The 24,608-nt window shown below is 46.3% G+C and overlaps 1 protein-coding gene across 7 annotated transcripts; it reads right to left on the minus strand.

Annotated features, from left to right (window-relative positions):
* Positions 1-268: 268 nt before the first annotated feature.
* LOC111856347 (EVI5-like protein) lies at positions 269-24,316 on the minus strand. 7 transcript variants are annotated; one of them, XM_023836232.2, is made up of 21 exons: positions 24,105-24,316; positions 21,288-21,345; positions 19,783-20,117; positions 18,925-19,114; positions 18,613-18,837; positions 18,462-18,536; positions 18,263-18,388; positions 15,814-15,957; positions 15,605-15,694; positions 15,132-15,229; positions 14,710-14,770; positions 14,348-14,401; positions 14,118-14,150; positions 12,097-12,237; positions 6,331-6,447; positions 5,654-5,794; positions 4,982-5,146; positions 4,652-4,798; positions 4,227-4,322; positions 4,019-4,114; positions 269-3,454 (listed from the first exon to the last, which is right to left on the minus strand). In XM_023836232.2, exons 3-21 carry the CDS (start codon positions 20,016-20,018, stop codon positions 3,152-3,154), a joined length of 2,538 nt encoding a protein of 845 aa, XP_023692000.2. In that variant the 5' UTR covers positions 20,019-20,117; positions 21,288-21,345; positions 24,105-24,316; the 3' UTR covers positions 269-3,151. The 7 variants fall into 7 exon arrangements, with proteins under 7 accessions (XP_023692000.2, XP_072560990.1, XP_072560991.1 ...); XM_072704889.1 differs by adding an exon at positions 22,781-22,838 and having other exon boundaries at positions 18,613-19,114; XM_072704890.1 differs by adding an exon at positions 22,781-22,838 and having other exon boundaries at positions 18,613-19,114; positions 21,256-21,345.
* Between the last annotated feature and the right edge of the window lie 292 nt (positions 24,317-24,608).

A 24,608-nucleotide genomic window follows, 5' to 3' on the forward strand; every position in this document is an offset into this window, starting at 1 on the left:
TATTACCTTGTAAATAGTCAGTAGGGTTTGCAAACTACCCCAATGCCTTTGAATGAGCTAGTTTTAGGTTTGTAATGGAATATAGATTTGCCGTAAGATTTCTTGCGTGAGCGTGAGAGTCTGAAAGCGTGAGCGTCACGCCAGATGCGGGAGAACTGGCAGCCCCGGGAATACGCCAAGGTTAATGTAAGGACATGTCTTTTCACAGTTATAACTGTTGAAGGTGGGGGGGCAATTGGAAGAAACGACGCAAAAGAAAACGTATTCGTTTATGAGACTTTATAGTATTGATTTTATTTAATGTGACACTGTGTACAGAACACCGAAATACGCCATGAATATCGTCATCGTCGATGTTATCCTCATCATCATCACAATCGGAATAATTTCCATTAAAAAACCACATGGCAGTACTGCAAGTGAGAGGGCAATATCTAGGTTATTTTTCGGATACCAGGCTCTCAATTTATACCACAAAATCAAGCATCATAGCAGCAAATATGTAACAAATAAATATCTCTAACTATACCCATTATTGCATTACTGTTACAGTTATGACATGGATGACATCAGACGACCATCCCTCCTTGTAGCACTGAAGTGACTGGAATACTCTGGCAGAATATTCTGACTCAGGTCAATATGGAACCTTTCAAGTTTCCAAAATTTCTAAACAGCTGCATGGTATTGCAGCACACATGAAGGGAGAGACACTTCACAATGGTGGTAGTACATAGCTCTCCCCCCCCCCCCCGAGATCTGAGAGTACTGTTATGATGCAGGGGTGGTGAGGGGCACGCCTAAGTGCTAAGCACTATTGCGTCACCCCTCTTGCTGGTTTGAATCACCCCTCCGCTGCATATGTGGAATTTGCATTTCCCATGGGCTTCCTAAAGGTACTTCAATTTCATCCGACAGTCCAAAGACAAGCGGTTAGGCTAATGAGGCTGAATTGCTCACGGTGCATGACCGTAAGTGTGTGTCTTTGCCTCGTGCCAATTCTATCCTGCCGTAAGGGAGCGTTAAGGCAGAACCATTCCAAGGGCCATAAACAATTTGGAGCATAATTGCATTGGTCTGGCTTCGGGGCCCAACATGATATGGTTTCGTTGGGCGCGAAATCTCTAGAGGTACCTCTGCCTGGCACGCCCACAACCCCGACCAGATCAAGCAGTTAGAAGACAGATATGGATGTCTGGTTTCCAGCCATCGACATATTTTACCCACACAGATCATCAGGAAACCACCAGCAAGGTGAAGTTTGTTGATACATATCAAACCGCAGCCTTGTTTCAGCAACTTGACATCCATCTTGTTTGACAAGCATCGCCAACAGCGGCCCAACCCGTAACTTTCAGAACAGTGAGGTACTCAATCATGGTCACATGGAGCTTTCAGTTTTTTGGCAGTAAGTGACAGAATGGGTGAGCAGCTTTAGGCACAACTGAGCCAAGAATGGTGGACACATCTGCGAGGACTGTGTGCTCAGATTGGAATAGATGTTGACCTACATTAAAAGGAAACCACAAAATCCACACAAATATGCTGACAAAAAAAGCCCCATGATCCATGGAATTTCTAGTCATTTGAACCTCTTTTGTAGAATATGATGTTAGACATCCATCCATTCTGCACACATTTCTGGTCTCTTTCCAGTATTTGTCTTCCTTCTTCATCAGCCACTGAATCTGTCAGTCAGTTCAGATGTTTACATTAATTATGTGATCTGTAGATACATAAAACTAGCACAAAAAAAGGACATACAAGCAGATCCAGAAACAGGAGTAGCTACAACAGAATCAGATGGCATCTTTATAGATATCAGGATACGACACAGGAATAATACGTCTTCATAGACTCCTCATGAAATTCCAGTTATCATCAGTTATTGCACAATTGTTGTACAAGTGAGAGCAGATCTGTGGTACAGGTGGGTAGAAGCCTAACGGCTGATATGGTAAAAAAAAAAAATCCCAAGCCTTAATAAACAGTACAGAGGTGGATAATTCAGGTCCAGAAAGTAAATATCCAGACCAAAATTTTGTATCAAACAACTAGCTGAGTATAAAGAATCACAGAGTACTCCAACTAGTTGGTTGAAACAAAATCTTGGCCAGGATATTTACTTTCCGGATCTGAACTATCCAACTCTGAAACAGAGGATCTACTACTGCCACTGTTACCTGTCGGTGCCAAGTCAACCAGCCAAGCACTGTGACTTTTACACCACGTCTGTGGTAGGAGATGATGGATACCTGTTCTGGGGGTCGACATTTCCCCAGCAGTAAGCTTTCACAGAACCACACGGGGGGCCCGAGCGCCTTGCAAACACGCAACACCCACAGAAACCTCAGTCTCTCTCAGAGCCAAGCTGGCACAGAGCAGCAAGGAAGATAAGGAGTCAAAAGTCTGGCTTAATGTCACGTAATCATAAATATATCTATACAGATATAAAAATATACAAGTAAATAGGAGTGCATATATATGTAAGAGATTTGGCAACGTCTTTTACTGATTATATTACAGGTGGTTATCTTCTGTCCATTGACACAAAAAACGGATACAATTAAATAAGAATATAGAGGTGCTTGTAATGTATGTATATCTGCAATCCATAGCAATACAGTATACAATCCCCACAGATAAATAAATATATTTATTTGCACGTTTAGGCATGAGGTCGTGCTTTTCATCATCTCTCCACATGGCAGGAGTGTCCACAGTAGACGTTACAGTCCATTTGACGTGGAGGGGGGTGGGCAGTAGTGGTGGGGGGGGGTCCCGTTCAGTGGGACGCTGGATCATAGAGGAACACTGAGCACAAGGCAGCGCTGGGGTGTCCTGGCAGCCCCCCCCCCCCCAGAACCCTGTGCTCTTTCTGTGCTTCATCTCCATCTTCAGCCAGGTGGAAACTTCTAGTCCAAGAAGAACAAGACTAACCAAAAAGAGTCATAGTCACAGAGTATGCAATCAGTTTGTTGGAACGAAATCCTGGTCTGGATTTGTACTTTCTGGACCTGAACTTTCCACCTCTGACAGCCAAGCCTTGCTGGAGCCTCCTGCTCCGGAGTCGTTAGACAGTGGCCAAGTGGGGGGGGGGGGGTTTCATTATGAAGGAACGTGAAGACGCCGCAGCACTCCAGACGACACTTCAGTGATCCAGGGCCTCAGAGCACACCATTCCAGCATACGGGGGTGCTGGGGGCTGGTCGTTCACAGAAATACACCCCTCCTCTCCGTCACTGCTCCCCTCGCTGTCCAGGCGCAGGGAGGACCGGTGGCTCACCACCAAAGAGTCATAGAGCATTGGGGCCGGGCCAGTGCCGGATGGCGGAGCTTCTGCAGAGCCGAGAGAGTCACACTCACCAGAGGCCCGACTGGTGAGACAGAGGTTCTGCAGCATCCCATTTCCTGGGGCCTGACACCTGGGCGGCTGTCCACGCAGCTGCCTGATCTAAATGTAAAAAGATATGTTGCAGAAATCCAGTTATCATCACAAACCAGTGTTTAATCATTATAGTGGTTCATTGTTGTGGTTTGTCATACACAGCACTCACAGAAAGTCTTGCTTAATTCTGTCACAATGTTGCAAATTTATTGGTTTCATAACAAAAGTCCACTGACAAGCAATATTTAACATACCTGCACATATCTTCTGCATGGACATTTTCTTTTTATTAAGCATCATAATTTATTTTGACTCATTCAGTTCTTACCATTTTGCTATTAATTGCAATTACAGTGACTGGCTCCAAAAAGATACTGAGCATGAATGTCTGGTGTTTTATGTTACTGTAACGGTGTTACTAATTAAAAAGCACCCAGTGATGCTTATCAATCATCTTTTTACTCAGAGCAGCTCTTTCAGAACTATAATTTGGTTTTTGGTTTTTTACTGCTTGAAATTAATGTTTTACTTAAAACAACTGGTTGTTTCTAATGTGAGATATATTATTTGTATATAAAAGAATAAGATAATGATTTTTTTAATGTAACCAATAGTGAAGAAGATGAAGACCTCATCCTTCAGCTCTGCAATCTGCTCATGAAGCTCAGTGACACTCTCGATGGAGTCTGAGTGGATCAGCTGGTCCTGGATTCGGCCCTCCTCCTCCTGTGGACGGGACACAGAGCAGCGTGACGGGTATGACATGGACACACGCACGCCGGCACACGCACGCCAGCACACGCATGCCGGCACACGCACTCAGGACGTGCCGCTCTACCTGGATCTCCAGCTCTGAGATCCTCTGCTGCAGTTCAGCCACCAGGGTCATGCTCTCCGCCTCCCGCAGACGCACCTCCATAAGTTCCTCCTTCCCCTGTCACATGACCGAGACCAGTAGGTCACATGATCACCACAGTTTCCACCTAGACCAAAGGTTCTCAATGTCCAGACCGTGGTATTGAAAATTATTCCCAAGCTCTGACCGCAGACCGTTGATCAAAAACTTTGAGAACCCCTGTGACCTAGACCAACTTAGGCACAGGTTACATGATCAACTGACATGACCCCAAGCACCCAAATTACTGGACCACAAGCCCAGTACAACTCTGGTGCTGCTTCCTGCTCCTTTCCAGTGCATGTCAGTGGAAAGGCTCCTCAGCACCCCCACCCCCCGCCCCCCCCGCCACGTGTCAGTGGGCTGACCTTATATTCGGACTCAGCCTGCCTCCTTCTCATCTCCCTGAGCTGCTCCTGCAGGCTCTCCTTCTCCGTCGTCAGCTCCCGCACCGTCTTCTGCAGCGCCGTCCCTTCCTGTGCCTGCCGGTTCGCCAGGTTACTCTGGATCTGGTTCTGGTTCCAGACGGGAAGAATCCCATTTATATTTACCGCCAAGCTGCTGGCGCGGCCGGAGCTAAAGCGCACCCTCTCTCCGCCGAAACCTCTGCAGAGGGCGGCTCGCCTGAGACTCAGAGCCACCTGCCTGGTCAGCAGCCTGTAGCCCAGGTACCTGTAGCAGGAGGAGTGGGAGCTCACCTGTTTCTCTAGCTGCAGGGCGATCTGCCTGAGCTCACAGAGCTCAGCCTTGGCCTGGGCCTCTCGCTGATTTGTCCCCACCAGCTGATCCTTCAACTCATTGACAGCGTTCTTCTTGGGTGACTCTTTCCAGTGACCAGCCCCGCTCCCCCGGGCCATGTAATGCTGAAGGCGGGGCCCAACATGGATATGAGTCACAGTTCAGCTACTGAGTCACTGCTGAGTCACTACTGAGAGACTTCTGTCTACCAGAGTCACTCTGTCGCTGCCTTCAGTGAAAATCCCCAGGTTGTTTTCTCCTGTATTTTCTCACAGAATTTTCATATATCTCTGTTTCTTATGTTTCACACCAATGCTTCTCTCTAGTGAGATCTTATTCAGTTATTATAAATCCTTCTTGAGAGCAAATTTAGTGCAGTGACAACAAGCACGCTGAGCTACTGAGCTGCTCTTTGCTATTCTGAGCAGAAAATACATTTCCATCAGAAGTCACAGACAACTTCAGACACATTCGTTCCCTACAAAGCAGAATGGTGAAGAAGAACAAACACGTTTGCATATCAAACCCAACATACTCCGAAAATATATCAAAGAGAGGTACTGATCATTGACGGTTGATACAGTTCTGCTTCTGCAGCCATCACCCGTTTCCCAGAATGCCATGCAACGTGCCTGCCAGTGCTGGTTGAGCTTGGCCACGATGTCCTGCACATCCTGGAAGCAGCGCAGCGTCTCCAGTTCCTGCAGCTTGGCCAACTCCAGCTCCTCCTGCAGCTGAGTGACGTTCCTCTCGTCTGGCAGGGAGCCGCTCCTCTGGAACACGCAGACACACGCACACGCACACGCAGGAAACACACAGAAACACGGCTAAACGCAAAGACTCGACACCAGTGCACTGGGACCCACACGCGTGATTAAGGTTTTGCCCCACGAACTTACAGGTGTAATGAGAGAAACCAGAAGTGTGTGTGAGCTAAGACAGTGTCTCTCAGTCCGGTCCTCGGGGACACACAGTCGGTCCATGTTTTTGCTCCCTCCCAGCTTCCTGCCAGACAGTCCACATTATTGCTCTCGGGTAAGGAGCTGGGTGGGAGCAAAAACGTGGACTATCTGAAGGTCCCCGAGAACTGGATTGGAAAACACTGATCTTGGGAGCCATGGCTTAAGCTGAAGCAGGAAAGGAAGAGGGGATTTTGGGAGAGAGCAGCCCAACCGAGGTGGAAGGAGCAGTGGTGAAGGTCCACAGAAAACCAGTCGGACGAAGTCTTAAAGTAGCCCAGCCCCGTTTCAACAACGCTGAAAGCCGAAGGCGACTTCGGCGGCCTGTGGGCATCTGCGTGGACGCAAACCTTCTCCAGGTTCAGCACTTTGTCCTGCATGTCCTTCAGGGCGGCCAGCAGCTCGGCCTCCCGCCGACGCGACTGCTCCAGCTGGGCCTGCAGGCCGCTGACAAACTCCTCCGTAATCTGCAGGAGGGGCGGAGAGGAGAGCCGACGGGGGTCACGCTCAAGGAGGGATGAGGCGGGGGGCTTTCAAGGAAAAGGCGTCTGTGAAAAGTACATACACTTTCGGCAGCATCTCAAAAGAAAATGTTAGAGAGATAAAATGAGGAGGAATATGCCAAAGCTGAATCATATTACATTAGTCATCACTGAAGTTCAGTGACCTCACACCTTAGGGGCATGGGTTCAAATGTAAGCCATAGCATGAATTCCCTGAGTCCCTGAGTGACTGTGCCCTGTGATGGGTTGGCACCCCATCCTGGGTTGTCCCCTGCCTTGCACCCATAGGCTCTAGACCCCCATGACCATAAATAGGATAAACAGTTACAGAAAATGGATGTATTGATGAATTTCAATTGATGAGCACAGAAACAATTACACAGACATATAAAAATACATACTAATAAGAGCTATCGGTCCTCGACACATCGCACCTGCCCATGTTGTGTTATTCTTCAGGTTATTTTACCAACAGAAAACATTCGCCCATTTCCCAACCAATCAATGCACACCTATACAAATACACTCAGATATCAGGAAAACCACGGAAGAGAAGCCTAGACAAGCCCAGTGTAGCATCATTGGTGCGATAGTAGATCACTGGTGTCTGCTGCACGAATGATTATGTCCCTGTCCTCTCACAGTTATTAGTAATGTCAAAGGTACCTTAATTGACCCCCCCCCCCACGTGTTACAGACACACAAATGCTACCATTGTGCAGTACTGTGGTTTGTCTAGGCTATTTACCCCATGACTGAACAGATCATTATACTGTTATACTGAAATCAAGCAGATTTGGCCTTCTGAGGCTCTGGGAATATGGGGGCGCGGAGGGGAGGGCTCTGAAGAGAGCTGAAAATCTGTGTCCCTCCAGAATCAAAGAGCACATTTCCAGAACTCACTCAGTCGCTGGGATACATTTCGGAGAAGATTCCTGTGCGCTTAGCGAGTTTTGGATATTTAACGAAAGTTCTTTACAGGATTACATGAAGACTGGATGATTTTTGCTCCCCCATAACATATGATGAGGAAGCCGAATCTTAGGACATTGGTGGTCGCACCTCAAAAAGAACCAAAAATGGACTGAGCAAGTTGGCTGGACTGGAGTGTAGATGGTCAGCAGTGTCTCCCTCTGACCTGGCATGTGATCTATGCTGCTGAAATGTAGCAAATAACAGCAACAACGAAAAAACACAAAACGAGACAGAATGCCCAGAGGCCTTTGTAGAAGTGATGGAGCGACTTAAAAAATAAATAAACCCTTTCAGTGTAGATAATAACGCTCCATGATGCTAACTTCCTTTCTGACTGGCGTGTCAAAATGTGGTCATCAAGGGGGCGTCGCATTCTCACAGTCTGCAGAATACGGTATTGATTCACGTTCTCCAGCCTAAAGCGCAAAATCCCCCAAAAAACAGCAGCTTTCGTCATCCTTGTACATGCGAAGTACAGAGAAGAAGATCGCGATGAGAGCATCGACGCGGGGGGGGGGGGGGGTGGCAAAGGCTTTCTAGAACTGCACTGGCTGTGGGCATTCAGGTCCACACCCTTGCGCTTTGTACTACACAGGCGGGTTTCAGATAGGGGGGGGTCAGAAAACCTCAGGCCTTCCTGACGTGGGCCTCGCTCCTCCCCGCCAATCTCTCTATCCTTCTCTCTCTCTCTCTCTCTCTCTCTCTCTCTCTCTTTCTCTCTCAGTAAGTCTCAGAAGGTTCTCAGGGGCCTGGGGGCTTTTCCACATCAGGCGGGGGCTGCAGACAGTAGGTGTGTGAACGTCAGCCATGTACAAGCAACCAAAACCTCCTTTCTTAGAAACAATCGCTTCTTAAGGTAATTCCCGTGACACATAGAATAATAATGGAAGGAAAAAAAAATGTGGTCATTTATAAAACCTCAGTTTACAGCCCAAATTGAGTGGCTCCGGTAAATTCCAGCAGGCATGGCGCTTTACCAGGCCGGGTTCTTCATGCTGGGAATCGTCTCAGCTTGGTTTTGCAAAATATCCAGTTTATTATAGCAAACTCTGAGCTGCACAGGATTTTATTCAGGGAAGGTTTAATTTCAAGGGGAGCTGCAGCCTTCTGGGGAAAATCCAAACTGCCAAAAGTTCAAGTCACCAGCCGCCAGGTCTGGAAGACACCGAATGAGTCAGAAGATGGGAGAGACAGGGAGGATAAGCGAGAAGGACACACACACACACGTTGGTGTACCTATCTAAATGGGGACCGTCCATTCATTTCTATGGGAAAAACCCTAATCCCAATCACCTATAACCTCTACCCATCCCTCACCTTAACCATAAGTAATCAACCCAAATACAAGCATTTTTACTTTTTTGATTGCATTCACAGATTTTTATAAAACTGAGGTTATCCAAATGGGGACCTCAACAGATATCCCCAAAAGTAGGTAAATCCATCCATCCATCCATTTTCCAATCCGCTTATCCTACTGGGCCGCGGGGGGTCTGGAGCCTATCCCGGAAGCAACGGGCACGAGGCGGGGAACAACCCTGGACAGGGGGCCAGCCCATCGCAGAAGTAGGTAAATTTCAGGTTTTACTACACTTTGGGGACAATTTGGTCCTCAGATGTGATCTATGCAAACCCACACACACACACACACGTGTCAGGTAATCATATCTTTATGGGGACCGCTCATTCATTTCTATGGGAAAAATGCTAACGCTAACTATGACAACCTTAACCCCCACCCAGCCCTAACCATAACCATAAGTAACTATGACAACCTTAACCCCTAACCAGCCATAACTATAACCATAAGTAACCAAGCAAAATACAAAAGTTTTTGCATTTTTAGTTTTTTCATTGCAGTCACAGCTTTTCATTAAACTGAGTTTTCCCTTATGGGGACTAGTTTAAAACTGGTATGCATCACTTTGTGGGGACATTGTGTCCCCATAAGGTAAGGTACACCCACTTACGAACACACACACACACACACCCAGCTTTGTAGGGACTCTCCATTCATTTCTATGGGGAAAACTCTAATCCCAATATGATGACCTAACCTCTACCCAGCCTTAATAACAAATTGTAAGCAAGTTGGCTTTGAAGGGCAGCCACTCATGGCAGCGCCCAAAGAGCTGGGGGTTAAGGGTCTTGCTCAAGGTCCCACAGATGTGCTGAGGCTGAGTTTGAACCGGCAACCTTGTGATTACAGGCACACAGGCTAAGGCCACTGAGCCGCACAATGTCCCTTAAGTAAGCAGACAAAATATGAGACTTCTGGCACGTTTAGTTTTTTTAAAAAAAATGTTATTTTATTTTAATAAAATTGAATTTCCCCTTATGGGGACCTAAAAAATGGTCCCCACAAGGTTAAAATAACAGGCTTTTATCACATTATGGGGACCAATGTCACCATGATGTACTATATACATGCTTTTGGCTGTTGTGTGTCTGTGTATCTCCGAGCTGTGCGTGAGTGAGCACGCCAAGATGTCGGCATGTCCGAACTCGGCACCCTCTCTCGTCAGGATGCACCTTTGGGCGTGTGCACTTTCGCACGCTGCTTCTCTCGAGCCACTGCACCGCGGCCTCCGGCATGCAAGCAGAGTCTATTTTATTTGAATTTTATTTTTCTGGTGAGGTATGTGGTTTCACACGCTCAGAAATCTCACAAGCTCCCATGTGTGGAACAGGGTGGGTGGGGTTTTTGAAAAGAGTGGTTCACACTTCAGTTTCATCGCAGCTTCTTTTAATGATTTCTATTTTTGAGTCTTACTAAAGGTCGAGATTTCGACTTAGTGTCTTAAACTCGAACTACTGGAATCTTCAGAGGCGGAATTTAGAGTTAAGGCACTTGTGTGTTTCTGTTGGTTACGATTCGCCTCTGATTGCACCTGGAACAGATGACTGGTTCTGCACTTAAAAATCAGTGATGTTTGCTTTATTAATGGCTGTTGCTCTGTTTATAAAGTAACATGCAGCGCGGGCCGAAGACCCCAAATATGAATCGCCAGTTTTGAGCTGTTCGACAGCAGAGCTGGGCGCTGCTTCGCTTATCTCGCACGCTTGCCGTGTCCTGCTTTTCATTGTGCCAAAGCCGGAATCGCCAATAATGGGATCAGCAGCCACACTCTGCTGCTCCATCCCCTGGCTGTGATCCGAAACCCGGCGTTTTCAAACGCTCCGCTTGGAGCTGCCCTATCACCGTGTACATACAGCCCACAGAATGAGAGAAGGTCTTTGCAAAGGTCTGCAAACGTCTTGAGAAAATACCAGTGTAGTAAATCATAAATAATGGCCTCAAGTGGTTATCCTGCTTGAGGTTACTGATTGGCTGTCACTGAAACAACATCTGTATTCCAATTTTATAAAAAATATTTTTGATCATTTTACCTATTTGTCATCTAAGGTACGAAACATTTTCTCAGCTGAGCGTGTAATTTTAAAAACTGTTTCCTGTTCGGGCAAATCTTCATCTTCATTGATTTCCTGTTTTTCTTCTGGAAATAATGTACGTTTTTTTTTATCTTGGTACTGAAAAATATGGCCTTTTACTATTTCAAAAAATGTGCAAATATTCATATTAATATTTTTTTCCTCTGGTGTATGTGTTTTGCCAGGGTAAGTCCTTCGTAGGTTTACAGTCAATAATCCACAACCATCTGCCTTACTTATTATTTTTCTGCGTCTCGTAACTTCAGTTCCATCCCTTACAATAAGGACAGGTAGCATTTTTTTTTATTACTTGAAACAGCTCCCTAATAAAGTAATGTATCGAGCATAACATCTGATCTAACGAACCAGTGCCTTAACTGAACTGGTGTGTATGTGTGTGTTTGTGCGTGTGTGTGTGTGTGTGTGTGTGTGTGGTTAAGATTGTCAGTGCTGGGATTAGGGTTTGGCCCATAAAAATGAATGGACGGTCCCCACAAAAATATGAGTATATGTCTGTGTGTGTGTGTGTGTGTGTGTGTGTGTGTGTGCAATGGACTGGCATCCCACCCCAGGTGTCACCCTGCACTGATAATGCCATTCGCTGCCTGGGATAGACCTCATCCCCCCCCCCCCCCAAGGAAAAAAAAACTGATAGGTTTGCAATGCAAACCATTCAGGTTGATTCACACACACACATGCACACACACACACGCACGCATACACAATCCCAATCCCAGATGAAAGCATGTGATCAAGCAGACCAACTGACACATTTCTATACTCCTATGTGAGTATGCACAGGCCCGCATGGACCACAAGCCAGGGGAAAGCAGTTTCTTTTCATCTGCTGCTCAGCCCAGAAATGACCAGCAGGTGGCATAGCAGTTAAGGAAATTGTTGTAATAAAAAGATATAACTTGGATTACTGCTGGATTACTATAAATCAGTCTCTATGTTTTTATCCAATTATCTGTACAATTCTCAACTTTAAAATGAATTCTAATCTTATTTTGCCTTATAATAACACCAAGAGATGACATTTTGGGGTCATCGGAAGTCGGGATTTGTGGTATAATGGTGCACAACGCTGATTTGTAACCTGAATGCTACACACTCAAGTCCCCAGAGGGTTCTGCTGTCGGATCCTTGAGAAGCTGAGATGTTCCAGTTTTATATCCAGCTAAATTGCCGGCAGACCCGCAGTACCTGGTGCTGTTGCAGCTCTCGGATGGTACTCTGCGCCTTCTCCAGGCTTTCGCTCGCCGAGCTGCGCTGCTGCCGTGCCGCTGCCAGCTCCCGCTTGATGGCATAATTCTCCTCAGCCTCTTGGGCCCTCGTCACTTGGCCCTGAGTGTTTTCAGGCAGGGGGACAGGGGGTGATATGGCTGTGATGCAAAGTAGACTAGAGGCAAGCAGCACTGCATGCTTTAACACAGATTAGCCAGTAGAGGGGGACAGAAGGCCCTAAACAACACCTTCCATGTAGGGCTTGTAGACAAACAAACACAGCACCCTTTATGTAGGTGGAGAGACAAACACAGCACCCTTCATGAAGGGTGGAGAGACAAGCACAGGACCCTTTATGTAGGTGGAGAGACAAACACAGCACCCTTCATGAAGGGTGGAGAGACAAGCACAGCACCCTTTATGTAGGTGGAGAGACAAACACAGCACCCTTCATGAAGGGTGGAGAGACAAGCACAGCACCCTTTATGTAGGTGAAGAGACAAACACAGCACCCTTCATGAAGGGTGGAGAGACAAGCACAGCACCCTTTATGTAGGTGAAGAGACAAACACAGCACCCTTCATGAAGGGTGGAGAGACAAACACAGCACCCTTCATGTAAGGCAGAGAGACAAACACAGCAACCTTCATGAAGGGTGGAGAGACAAACACAGCAACCTTCATGTAAGGCAGAGAGACAAACACAGCACCCTTTATGTAGGTGGAGAGACAAGCACAGCACCCTTCATGTAAGGCAGAGAGACAAGCACAGCACCCTTCATGAAGGGTGGAGAGACAAGCACAGCACCCTTTATGTAGGTGAAGAGACAAACAGCACCCTTTATGTAGGTGGAGAGACAAACACAGCGCCCTTTATGTAGGTGAAGAGACAAACACAGCACCCTTCATGTAGGTGGAGAGACAAACACAGCAACCTTCATGAAGGGTGGAGAGACAAGCACAGCACCCTTTATGTAGGTGGAGAGACAAACACAGCACCCTTCATGAAGGGTGGAGAGACAAGCACAGCACCCTTTATGTAGGTGAAGAGACAAACACAGCACCCTTCATGAAGGGTGGAGAGACAAGCACAGCACCCTTTATGTAGGTGAAGAGACAAACACAGCACCCTTCATGAAGGGTGGAGAGACAAGCACAGCACCCTTTATGTAGGTGAAGAGACAAACACAGCACCCTTTATGTAGGTGGAGAGACAAACACAGCACCCTTTATGTAGGTGAAGAGACAAACACAGCACCCTTTATGTAGGTGAAGAGACAAACACAGCAACCTTCATGAAGGGTGGAGAGACAAGCACAGCACCGTTTATGTAGGTGGAGAGACAAACACAGCACCCTTCATGAAGGGTGGAGAGACAAGCACAGCACCCTTTATGTAGGTGGAGAGACAAACACAGCACCCTTCATGAAGGGTGGAGAGACAAGCACAGCACCCTTTATGTAGGTGGAGAGACAAACACAGCACCCTTTATGTAGGTGGAGAGACAAACACAGCACCCTTCATGAAGGGTGGAGAGACAAGCACAGCACCCTTTATGTAGGTGAAGAGACAAACACAGCAACCTTCATGAAGGGTGGAGAGACAAGCACAGCACCGTTTATGTAGGTGGAGAGACAAACACAGCACCCTTCATGAAGGGTGGAGAGACAAGCACAGCACCCTTTATGTAGGTGGAGAGACAAACACAGCACCCTTCATGAAGGGTGGAGAGACAAACACAGCACCCTTCATGTAGGGTGGAGAGACAAACACAGCACCCTTTATGTAGGTGGAGAGACAAACACAGCACCTTTTATGTAGGGCAGACAGACAAACACAGAAACCTTCACTGGTTAGTTCTCACTCTTGATTGTTGGAATCAGGGTGGGACTGATGGAGAAAAAGGAAGTAAGGGGAGAATGGAATGGATCAGCTGGAGAAGACAGCCGGGTGGAGGATGTGGAAGGAGATGGAGACCGGTGTGGTTTTACAGCACAATACCTGGATCAGCCTGTCTGCCAAAGAGGCACTTTCCTACGGCATCCCGAGGGGAAGAGTGAGAGGCAGGTGGACAAGATAAAGTAGAAAAAAGAAAGAACAAAGTAGGGATCAACAGGTACAGGGGGGAACAGAGTCATACATTTAAAGTAGTCAGACAAGCGACTGCGTTTTTGTGCGAATGTGTCTGTGTGTCCAAAAAGGCCGGGTGACCGTCTGAAGGCCTCAGTCACCTTCTCCAGGGTTTCTATCCTCTGCTTGAGGAGCCTGTTTTCCGTTCTCAATCTCTGTGAGAGAAGAAGAGGCTCAGACGGGCAGATATTAAACAGTCGCGTTTGCAGACACAGCATCAGCGTTTGCACAGTAAAAGTGTACTTCCGTAAGGAAATCATTTTAAATAATCACATTTCCAGAGAGAATCAGACACAACCTATATAGTGGAATCCACTCATAACATTTGATGCTTATCTTAATAAACGATTTCCTTCACTACCCCACCACCCCCTCCCCCAAAACAACGTGAACAAAATGTCGTACACTGAAATGGAACCTGTGTCGTTTTCCCTTCCGCTTCCTGTACCAGTGGCTTCCTCACCTTAATCTCGATCTGTTCCTCCATTTCCTTGTTCTTAATGGTGGTGTATTCCTTTTCCAACCTGTCAGCGGGAAAACCCTGTGAGAAAGTGGCCCCCGTACACAATATAATGATTCTGCTACCCCCAGTGCCACCCGCAATGCCTGCCTACAGCTGTACCCAACATGCCAACACTGTGAAAGCAGAGGGTCAGTAAGAAAGGGGTCGTCTTCCATTACCTCTTATTCAGAACAATGTCATACTGATCACTGATTAATTGTGTTTCCTAATCATTATTCTCAGCTTTAAAATATCTCTAGTTAGATTCCATGTTTCACTTCAAGCGTGTCAGAGTCCCATTAGCCTCGCAGATCAGTTTAAATCGATGAGACAGGTGTCACCCCAAGTAATCATCACACTTCTTCCAGACGTGGCATTCGTACTTCTTCATCTTCTTGGCGTTGTATTTGACCTGGTAGGCCTTCAGCACTAGCTTGTCCGGGCAGCTGTCAAACTGGTGTGGAATCACCTTCTGGAAGTGCTGTGGAGGCCGGAACAGGAGACACACACAAACAGGTTATGCTTACAACCTCTGTGGGGACTTCTGAGTGAAGATAACCTACAGTTTAGATCCAACAAAACTCAAAAATTAAATTCTGGCATTTCAAATGTTTTAAAGTAAACATTACTTCAAATGAGGGTTATTTGTTTCATGGTCTTGCAATGTCTGTTTTCTTGAAGACCTGGGGAGATCTGGGGGTTATTTCAGCCCCCCAGCTGCTGGTTGACCTCTGGGGTTATTTCAGGGCTTGATGCTGTAATGTTCACAACTGAACAGGAACCTGTATGTTCCTTCTGGTTCCATCTCACTTCCGAGAGCTGCCGGGATCAGCATTTGGCTCCCAGTGATGGGTACCTGGGACATTCCCTCCATGTCCAGCTGGATGAGGTCCATCTGGTTGTATTGAAGAATGGCCACGCCCACCCGGAATATGATCTCCAGCCCCTGCATGGATCCATCAGTGATTCAGCAGCACACAATAATTAGAAAACGGTCTCCGAATATGCGTGAAACTATAACCATGCACACATGCGAACACGGCCGGCCACGCAGGCATCTCTGACCTCATACATGAAGATGTCGAAGATGCGTGTGGCTACCGGCAACGGCAGGAAGGTGAGGAAGAGTGTGAGGAACCAGGAGGAGGCGTACATGGAGGTGTGGAAGCTCTGGGAACGGAAGTGCATGTTCAGCTCCGGCAGCTGCTCCTAGGGGGGGGGGACGAGGGAACAGCTATAAGCCACGCCCACACAGTCAGGTGATCACACAGTCAGCCTCATTCGCATATACGGGGATCAGAGTGTGGCTCAGTGTGTTAGGTTGCTTGCCATCAGAAGGTCATACGTTCAAATCCAAGATTCAACTGAGTGATGTCATCACTGAGGCCCTTAACCCCAACTAGCTGACCCTGCTACCTCAAAAATGTACATAGCTACGGATAAAAGTCTCTGTGAAATAATGCAGATGGCTTCCCAACTGAAAATACAGGAAAAGAAAGCCTGAGGACAGCTCCCGAAAAAGTGTTAAGGCACATGTGGCCTTATTTTTAAATAGTCTAAATGCACTCATGCATCACTTAAAAAGACAGCCATCCTGTTTAACCTCTTTGGTTCTGAATTATTTGCAAAAAGTCTTTACTACCTTTACATCTCAGCCAATGGATGCTCTACTATAATGATCCAGAACAGCGAAAAGTATTTTTTCATAAATGCAAAAAAAAAAAAAAAAAAAACAAGTATAGAAGTAGAGCAGCATTTAGCGAGATCGGCCACGTGTTGTAAAGACGTCAAACCAAGGAAGCCAAAGTGGTGAACATTTTAATAACCTTGTGCAAAACAACCCCATGAAAAAGCAAACACGCACAGTCCTACGCTGCTGCAAATCTTTAATGACGGGTCCAGTAAGGAAAGCAGTTCTTACGGATAATGAATGCTGAGCTATATCAAGAAAATGATCTGAATTTAAACAACAATCCAGTCAAGCCGCATTACTAAGTGCATTACTAAGTTCCCCATCAACAGTGTCACATGACAGCACCTTGTGGATGCGGCATTTAGACCACAGTTCACATATACATGCACTATTCCGCGCTGCTGACTGATGACACTCGGCTAGGTTAGAAACGGGATGACATCCGCTGCTCCCTGCTGTTTTTAGACGCTCCGCCTCCTTGAAGATCTGGGAGAATGAGGGCAGGCCGAGGATCTTGAGCGGAGCTGGATGATGAGGAGGATGAAGAGGCCGCAGAGGGAGCCCCGCCTTCACCTCGCTCTCTGGCAGAGGAAGCCGCACGGGGCTCCCAGCGCGGCGTTTAACTCATTTGCTTCTTTGGCCTGAATGTACCGTCACTCCAAATGACATTTATTACTTAAGGCCACAGCTTGCTGACATACCAGCCAAACCGTTCCAGTTTAAACAATTCATACCAGTGAAAAAAAGCCATTATCCAGCAGTAAATGAAAGTGGCAGATTTTGGCCTTCTGCTCCTCCCTTGTCACTATTTTTGAAGAAAATCATCCATCGGTCTGTCTTCCCACTGCTTATCCTCATCATGGTTGCAGGGGGGCCTGGAGCCTGTCCAGGGCAGCACAGGGCACATGGCTGGGGGACACCCTGGAGGGGAGGCCAGTCCATTACAGGGAACACACCCCAACCTCCATGCAAACTCCACAAAGAGGGAGAAGCAAGGATCTGAACCCTTAGCTTTAGAATTGCACAACAACAGCGCTACCCACTACTCCACAATGCCAAACTTTAAGGAGATTGGCTGAAAGTAGATGCAACTACTTCTAATTGGCCAGATGAATACACACCCACAAGAAGTTACCCTCCCACTAATGTCTCGGCCATCTTGGGCAATTATCTCATTAAAAACCCGGCCAAATTGACAAAGAAAACCTCTCTTAGACAGTAGGGGGCATAGTAACTAAAGACACAGTCAAATCCTAGGTATTACCAGTTCAGCTCCCAACTAAACCTGCATACCAGTGCATAGTGCAACGCAGGGTAATTATCTTTAAAGGAGTATAAGGAAACATTTTCATAAACTGAATTTAAATAACATATGAAAATAAAACAAAAAACTACAACTAAACCAAAACTATAACTCGTGCTCCAGAAAGTGTAATATAAGAAAAACATCAACTTTCAGTTACCGTTTTAAATACTATTTAGCTAAAGTAATGATTTGTTTGTCTTTAATTGCCATCAAAAATTCCTGGAACATGTTTTTCCCTTAATAAGGACATTAGTACAAGTGCACTGTGTATTCAGTTAGGACTGTCACACACATAATATCACTACAACTCTCTAGAAATAAAAACACTGAAGCTAAACTAAAACAAAAATAAAAAATATATAAAAACTAAACAGAAATATGTCTTAAAATTAATTACTAAACCACATTGAAACGAATTAAATCTAATGATGCCTTCTAATGAAAATTGAAAATTATGTAAAAATAAAAACTAAATTGAAAAGCTCAAAACTACGATACCACGGGTGTAACGGTACCTGCAGCAAGTACTCAAACTGGTAGATGCAGAGACCCAGCTCGGCCATGCTGGGCTTGAAGAGCTCCCTCAGCCGGTACTCCTGCATCAGCCGCACGAACACGCAGAAGGCCTCCTCCTCGGGCATCTGGGAGTGGGGAGGACGGGTCAGCGCCGCCGTGCTGCCCGGGGCGGATGCAGCTGAGACCGGCTCTACTCGCCTGCATCAGCAGCAGTCCCACGATGAAGGCGCTGCCTTGACAGTATCCCACCTCCCGGTCCACCAGCGAGTAGGCCTGGTGACACAGAGATCGGCTCAGACACCAGGCAAACCCCCTGCCCCGCGCCCCGCGCCCCGCCCCGCGCCCTCACCTTCATGACGTTGAAGAGCACCTCCTGACCCAGGCTGTCCTGGCCTTTGAAGAACTCGTGCTCCGGATAGGTGCGGGCGATGTCGCGGCGGATCAGCTTCTCGCACGGGGACGACATCTTCAGCAGCTCCGAGTACTGCTGCTTCACCGGCATGTCCGTGGCATTGCCCAGCAGCTGCCAGACGATGGCCCGGAAGTGGTGCGGGATGCCCTTCCGGATCAGCTCCTGGGGTGGAGGGGGCGGGTCAGACAGACAGGCGTCACAGTGGCCCCCCCCCCCTGACGGCTTGGCTGTTTTCGGGCCCCTCCCCACCTTCAGCAGCTTGTCCTTCTTCCGCCGCCACTCGTCCCACTCGCTGACGACGCGCCCCCACAGCACCCAGGCGTCCTCCCCCAGCTGGGACAGGCTGGACGAGGCGGAGCAGCTGGACACCAGCAGGGAGCCCGAGTTGCGGCGCGAGCCGCTCACGGCCCGCAGCGACTTGGAGTCCATCTCCAGCAGCCTGGGAGCAGAGCAGGGCTCGTTAGGCCGCTTTCAGGGCCACGCCGGACAGTGCCAAGCATCTGCACGCGACGGCACAGCGGAAAGTGATGGAAGGGGCCAGCCGGCGCCCCCAACTGGCGGACAAGACGCAGTGACAGTCCAGCGTCCTTTATGGGAACCATACAGATCACATCCGGGGGGAACGTTGGAGCGCCTTGGTCATGTGACGCCGGGACTTTTATAGTGGACTTTTATAGTTTTATTCCCAAAATTCCCTTTTTAAGAAAGGGGGGGGAGAGGAAGGAAACTGCAGTGTTTTTAGAAAAACTCAAGATCAATCCAAGTAAAAGGGGCTGTATGCGGACTGTTCGCATTGGAAAAGTGACATTGAGACTGATTGGTTTTGTCTATTTTATGCAATGTAACGATTTTGTAACTATCATAATAAGGAATCCCTCAATGTACAAGCTTAATATTTTCCATTTTTCCTGTTATGTGAAAACTTTCACAAAACATGTGATGCTTTGTTAGAGTCTCACCAGCATTCATCTTAATGCCACATAAGCAGTGACCCCCATGCTGGCTGTCTTTGATGGGCAGTGTTCAGTCGGCACTTGTCCCTTGACATCTCCCTCCTGGTGCTGATGGAAACAGCCCCCCCCCCACTCACACTCACACAGCACTCACCTATTCTGCTCCTCCAGCTTGGCCAGCAGCTCCAGCTCCTCTGGGCTGAGGTTCTCCGAGTCGGAGGGTGAGGTGGCAGCAGCTGAGAGCGCGGCATCATGGTAAGTGGAGTAGAGAACGGCATCATGGTAAGTGGAGTCCGGGCTGAGGACAGGGCTGCCAGCGGACAGGCAGGAGTCGGCGTGTGGGAATGAGGGCGAGGCAGGCCGCTCTGGGCTGCCCTGCGGGGTGGACATTTCTCACGCTGTCCTCACTCCTCACTCCGTCCTCGCCCTCTCTGCTGCTGGGGGGGGGGGCTTCAATTCCGAGGCCGGAGCTTATCACAGCCGTCACACCTGTGCAATGAAACACAGAGGATGGTTCAACACGGAAGGGGACTAACGAAGTAGCCTAGGAGATCCAAGTCGGTCTGTTGAGCATTTCAAGCGGGGGGGCAGTTGGGTGCAGACTGGGGCCAATTGTACTGAGAGGGGGACCAGATGTATTTCACTTGCCAGCATTAAGAAGCAAAAGACAATTTTGAAAACCAGTGTTTCAAATTTGTGGATATGTTGTTTAATTATACAGTGTTTTGTGGTTACATTTCACAGGTTTTTACAAATATGTAACTGAGCCTTTTCTTGTTCCAACTGTCTTGCTTCCACAAGCTTGATGATTTTTTCTGTCATTAACTTCGCTTTTTACAAGCTGAAGTGACTCGACACCAGTTTAAAGTGTCCATCAAGAAAATCTGCTTACATTTCTGTTTGCCTACATACACAGCACTCACAGAAAGTCTTGCTTGATTCTGTAATAATGTTGCAAATATATTGCTTTCATACAGTGGCGGAGCCAGAGGGGTGTCCGGGGTGGTACTGGACACCCCTGACATCCAATTGGCCACCCCGGGTGCCACCCCAAAATTTTATTTGCTGCTGGCAGTTCCTGATGCTGATTGACATCTCATTTGTCTAAAGAAGTTTTTGAATTTTGCCGGCAACGCTGCTCAAGCTATTTTCAAATCAAAGACGAGCCGAAGACAAGAGCATGGTTTCAAGGTAAGACGAATAATAAAACATCATATTTTAAATACGTTTTATAGTTTATTGTAAGGTTTGTTTGCTGAGTAACATTTATTATCCGCTGTGTAAGTTAACGAGGCGCCGACGACATCAGTTAACTTAATGAGATTAGAGACATCAATTCGCACTTTAGACAGTTAACGCTATACTTCATCTGTGCTAGTATTACATGCACATACCATGTATTTAAGTTATTATATTTAATTTACGATGCTCAAATATTTTGCTAATATGGGGAAGTAATGTTAGGCTAGCTGTATTCTGATTTTAATGTGTGTTTCTAACTGGATCAGATGTAACCAGACTGTAATATTTTTGCACAGGGTCAATTAAACATGAAAAGAAAGGGCGAGATATCAGACTTCTTTATAAAGAAGCACAAACAGGCAGATCAGGTTCAAACAGACCCTACCCTTTGCACTGGATCCCACAGCAGCTCCATACCTGAGACTAGTCAGAGTCAGTGTGGTCAGACTTCAGGTCCACCAGCAGGTCAGAGCATCTACCAGGCAATCACATGTTTCAAACAATGTTAGAATTTAAGCTGAGCTTCAGGAAAGTTCAACTAAAAAAAACAAATACTGTCATTACTTATTAACTCACAACAAAGTGAGTAGATGATGAGTAAATTATTATATTTTCATATTTTGAATGAATAAAATAAAATAAAACTTTTGAATTCCTTAATTTATTATTTCAACTGCGTGTGTGTGTGGACCCCCTGAAATAGCAGTGCCCCCCCCCCCCGGCCACCCCATGTAAAAAACTGTAGCTCCACCACTGCTTTCATAACAAAAGTTAATTGACAATCAATGTTTAACATACTACACATATCTCCTGCACAGACATTTTCTTTTTATTACGTGTCATAATTTATTTGACTATTCTTACCATTTTGCTATAATTGCAGCTGCGGTCATTGGCTTCCAAATGGATGCTGAACACAAATGTCTGGTGTTTCATGTTATTGCAAAGTTGTTGCTAATTAAAAAACACCCAGTGATGCTTGTCAATGAACTTTTTACTCAGAGCAGCTCTTTCAGAACTATAATTTGACTTTCAATTTATTACTACTTAAAATGAATTTTTTACTTTAAAACTTCCAATTATATATATTTCACAAGTAAATAAAGTAAGGATTTTTGCAATACATTTGCAATATTTTTACCGAATTAAGCAAATGTCTTAAGATTTAAAACTGTGAGCACTGTATATACGTGTAAATAATAATAATAATAATAATAATAATACCTTTATTTCAGAAGTAGCATACGCATTTAGGGGGGCCGGGGGGGCATGTGATCACAGGGGCACTGCCCCTGTCCGTGTAACCCTTCAGTTATGTGCTTAACTTAAATAACATGGGTAACAATAAACCACGAGACCCACGATCTAGTAGGTTAAGTCACACCTAAAGGGGAATGTCCGCGAGTCGACAGCATAGCAGAAAGTGCCATCCCTCTATAAGGGCGTCCGAAGTGACGATGTATGGGCAGGACAGATAATGGCATTAGGGCACCCGGTTCACACGTGCACTCTAATAGACCGGTGTTCTGACGAGTTGAGCTACTTTGTCGAGTTAGGCTACCGTAGTGCTAATCGATAGCCCTAACCCCCAAAACCTAACCCTAAAACGTTGGAATTGCACATGCGCAGAAAGGCTCGATAGAACGTCTCGATAGGTAGCTCAGCTTGTCAGAACGCCACACTTTGTGGGGCATGACGGGTGCAAGAGACAGGGTGGGGCGCTCAGAGAGTGCCGTGGATAACAGCAGGGTTGCAGGGCAGAGTCTATTGTCCGTATTCACTGGTATGGAGACGAGAAAGGAGAATGAAGGCAGGAAACGCGCACAGCAACATGATCCTTGGCTACACTAGGGGCCGAACCTGCCACAAAGTTCATGCAAATAAATAAACTATTATCCATCCATCCATACATTTTCTGTAGCCGCGTGTCCTATTAGGGGCGACTGGGCGTCTTCAGCCTGTCCAGAACTATGGGCGCAAGACAGGGAACAACTCAGGATCGGGCAATAAAGTATCATGTATTTCAAAAATAAAATATTTGGTAAATCAATAGCCCACATGCAACAAGAATATATTTACTCAAAATGTGGTTCTACGACCTTAATTTCCCCATTGGTCATTATATTACCGAAGCACAAATCGCAACGCTAAAGTTGCCAAAGAACCTGACAACACTGTCGGTCATCATAACTTTTGTATAAGCGGCGCAGCCATGAGCGGGTAGCCGGTACAAAGCGGTGAAAATGATACCGCTGAAAATCCCATTCAGCGCTGTTTAAGGCACTGTGCCAGCGCCGCATTATTTCCTCGTGTAATTAACACATTCCACATTTATAAACGAAACTTAAAATTTCATCGCTCCTCTTGCGTTTATTGTTCGTCATGGGTATACGGAAAATAGCCTATTCCTTTACACAGCGTTCACTTATTCCTAGAAATTAATGAAGGATCGTTTCTAAGTATTCCCGAAAGAAGAAATACAAAAAATTGAAAACGATGCATATCCATCAACGCATTTCTCAGAGCTGCAGCATCCATGTAGTCATAATAATGAAATCTCAAAATCGTAAAAATGCAAATGGCATTTAAAACACATTAATACTATAGGTATAAAACCTGATATAGGTTCTCAGTAGCCTACGAACAAAAACTACGACACTGACGTCTGGAAATAATCAGGTTATTGTGTAACTGACATATGAATAGTGTTTGACATCATCACCGGTAGCATACACATACATGTACGGATCTGCGACGCACTGCGCGATATATCCACGTGAAGATAGAAAAGACATATTTAACATGTGACTAGGGCCGTCAGTATGCACCTGTTTATTTTTCAGCAAAAATCTGGCTAGTCACAAAACCGATCGCGCTATAATTTACAAAACGATCAGGCATTTGTGCCGAGGAGGAAATTTGTATCGATAATGCACGTTTATTGTTTTTTTCCGGTATATGATGCTTTACAGTTGCTGTTTTGCTTCTGCCTCCGGCTATGAGATGCGTTTGCATGAGCCACGGCAGAGCACATTCAAATACAGCAGGTGCCCATCATGGTAATTTAGGGACAGTGGCATCTTCGCTTTGTTCCGAGTCATTCGTTAGCGGTTGCTATCACTGTCACTACCAATGCAGTTAAACACACAAAAACATAACAAATGACTACGACTGCAATAGACAATGATCTCAACGAATAACCACCGTTTAGGAAAATGCAAGAACGCATCCGACCTGAAAGTGGGATACATGATTCCAGTTGTTCTGTTCGATAGACACGCCTGATCCGTTCCTGTTCTCGTTCAGCATATAATTGACATCATAGTAAGACTATTATTCATTGTGCGATAAACAGCCACGTAGCAGCCATGCCACTATTGTCCAGCAACAGAGGCTTCTCCATTTGGGAGAAAAAAAACTCTCAGCTGTCAGTTTGCAGGAGCTTCCTCAAGGAGACCAAGAGACCACGCCCACATGGCCACGGGCACCGCCCACTCTGTAACTATTCTGACCAATCAGATTCAGACAAAACGGAAACGCGAAACCGGGAATGCCCAATGGGTTAAAAGGGCTATTTAAAATGCAGATCCACTCGGTAACCTGAATTTATCAAAATCTTCGTCCTTTCACACATTTTTCTATGGGACCCATATGAAAATTAACCAGAAAATTAACCAGGCCAAATATTTATTTTTTACTGGAATGACATATCTGTAAGATATGACATTTCTTTGGAGT

This window comes from Paramormyrops kingsleyae, chromosome 22, assembly GCF_048594095.1.
Source record: "Paramormyrops kingsleyae isolate MSU_618 chromosome 22, PKINGS_0.4, whole genome shotgun sequence".
In the NCBI taxonomy this organism is placed as follows: Eukaryota; Metazoa; Chordata; class Actinopteri; order Osteoglossiformes; family Mormyridae; genus Paramormyrops; species Paramormyrops kingsleyae.

Bases quoted from the DNA above. Each gene is read 5' to 3' on its own strand.
- LOC111856347 (XM_072704891.1), bottom strand. From the start codon at position 20,018: ATGTCCACCCCGCAGGGCAGCCCAGAGCGGCCTGCCTCGCCCTCATTC. The intron at 4,323-4,651 runs GTCAGCCCACTG...GTCATGTGACAG, and splicing joins AGGCTGAGTCCGAATATAAG to GGGAAGGAGGAACTTATGGA. The intron at 3,455-4,018 runs GTCTTCATCTTC...TTTTACATTTAG, and splicing joins TTGCAGAGCTGAAGGATGAG to ATCAGGCAGCTGCGTGGACA.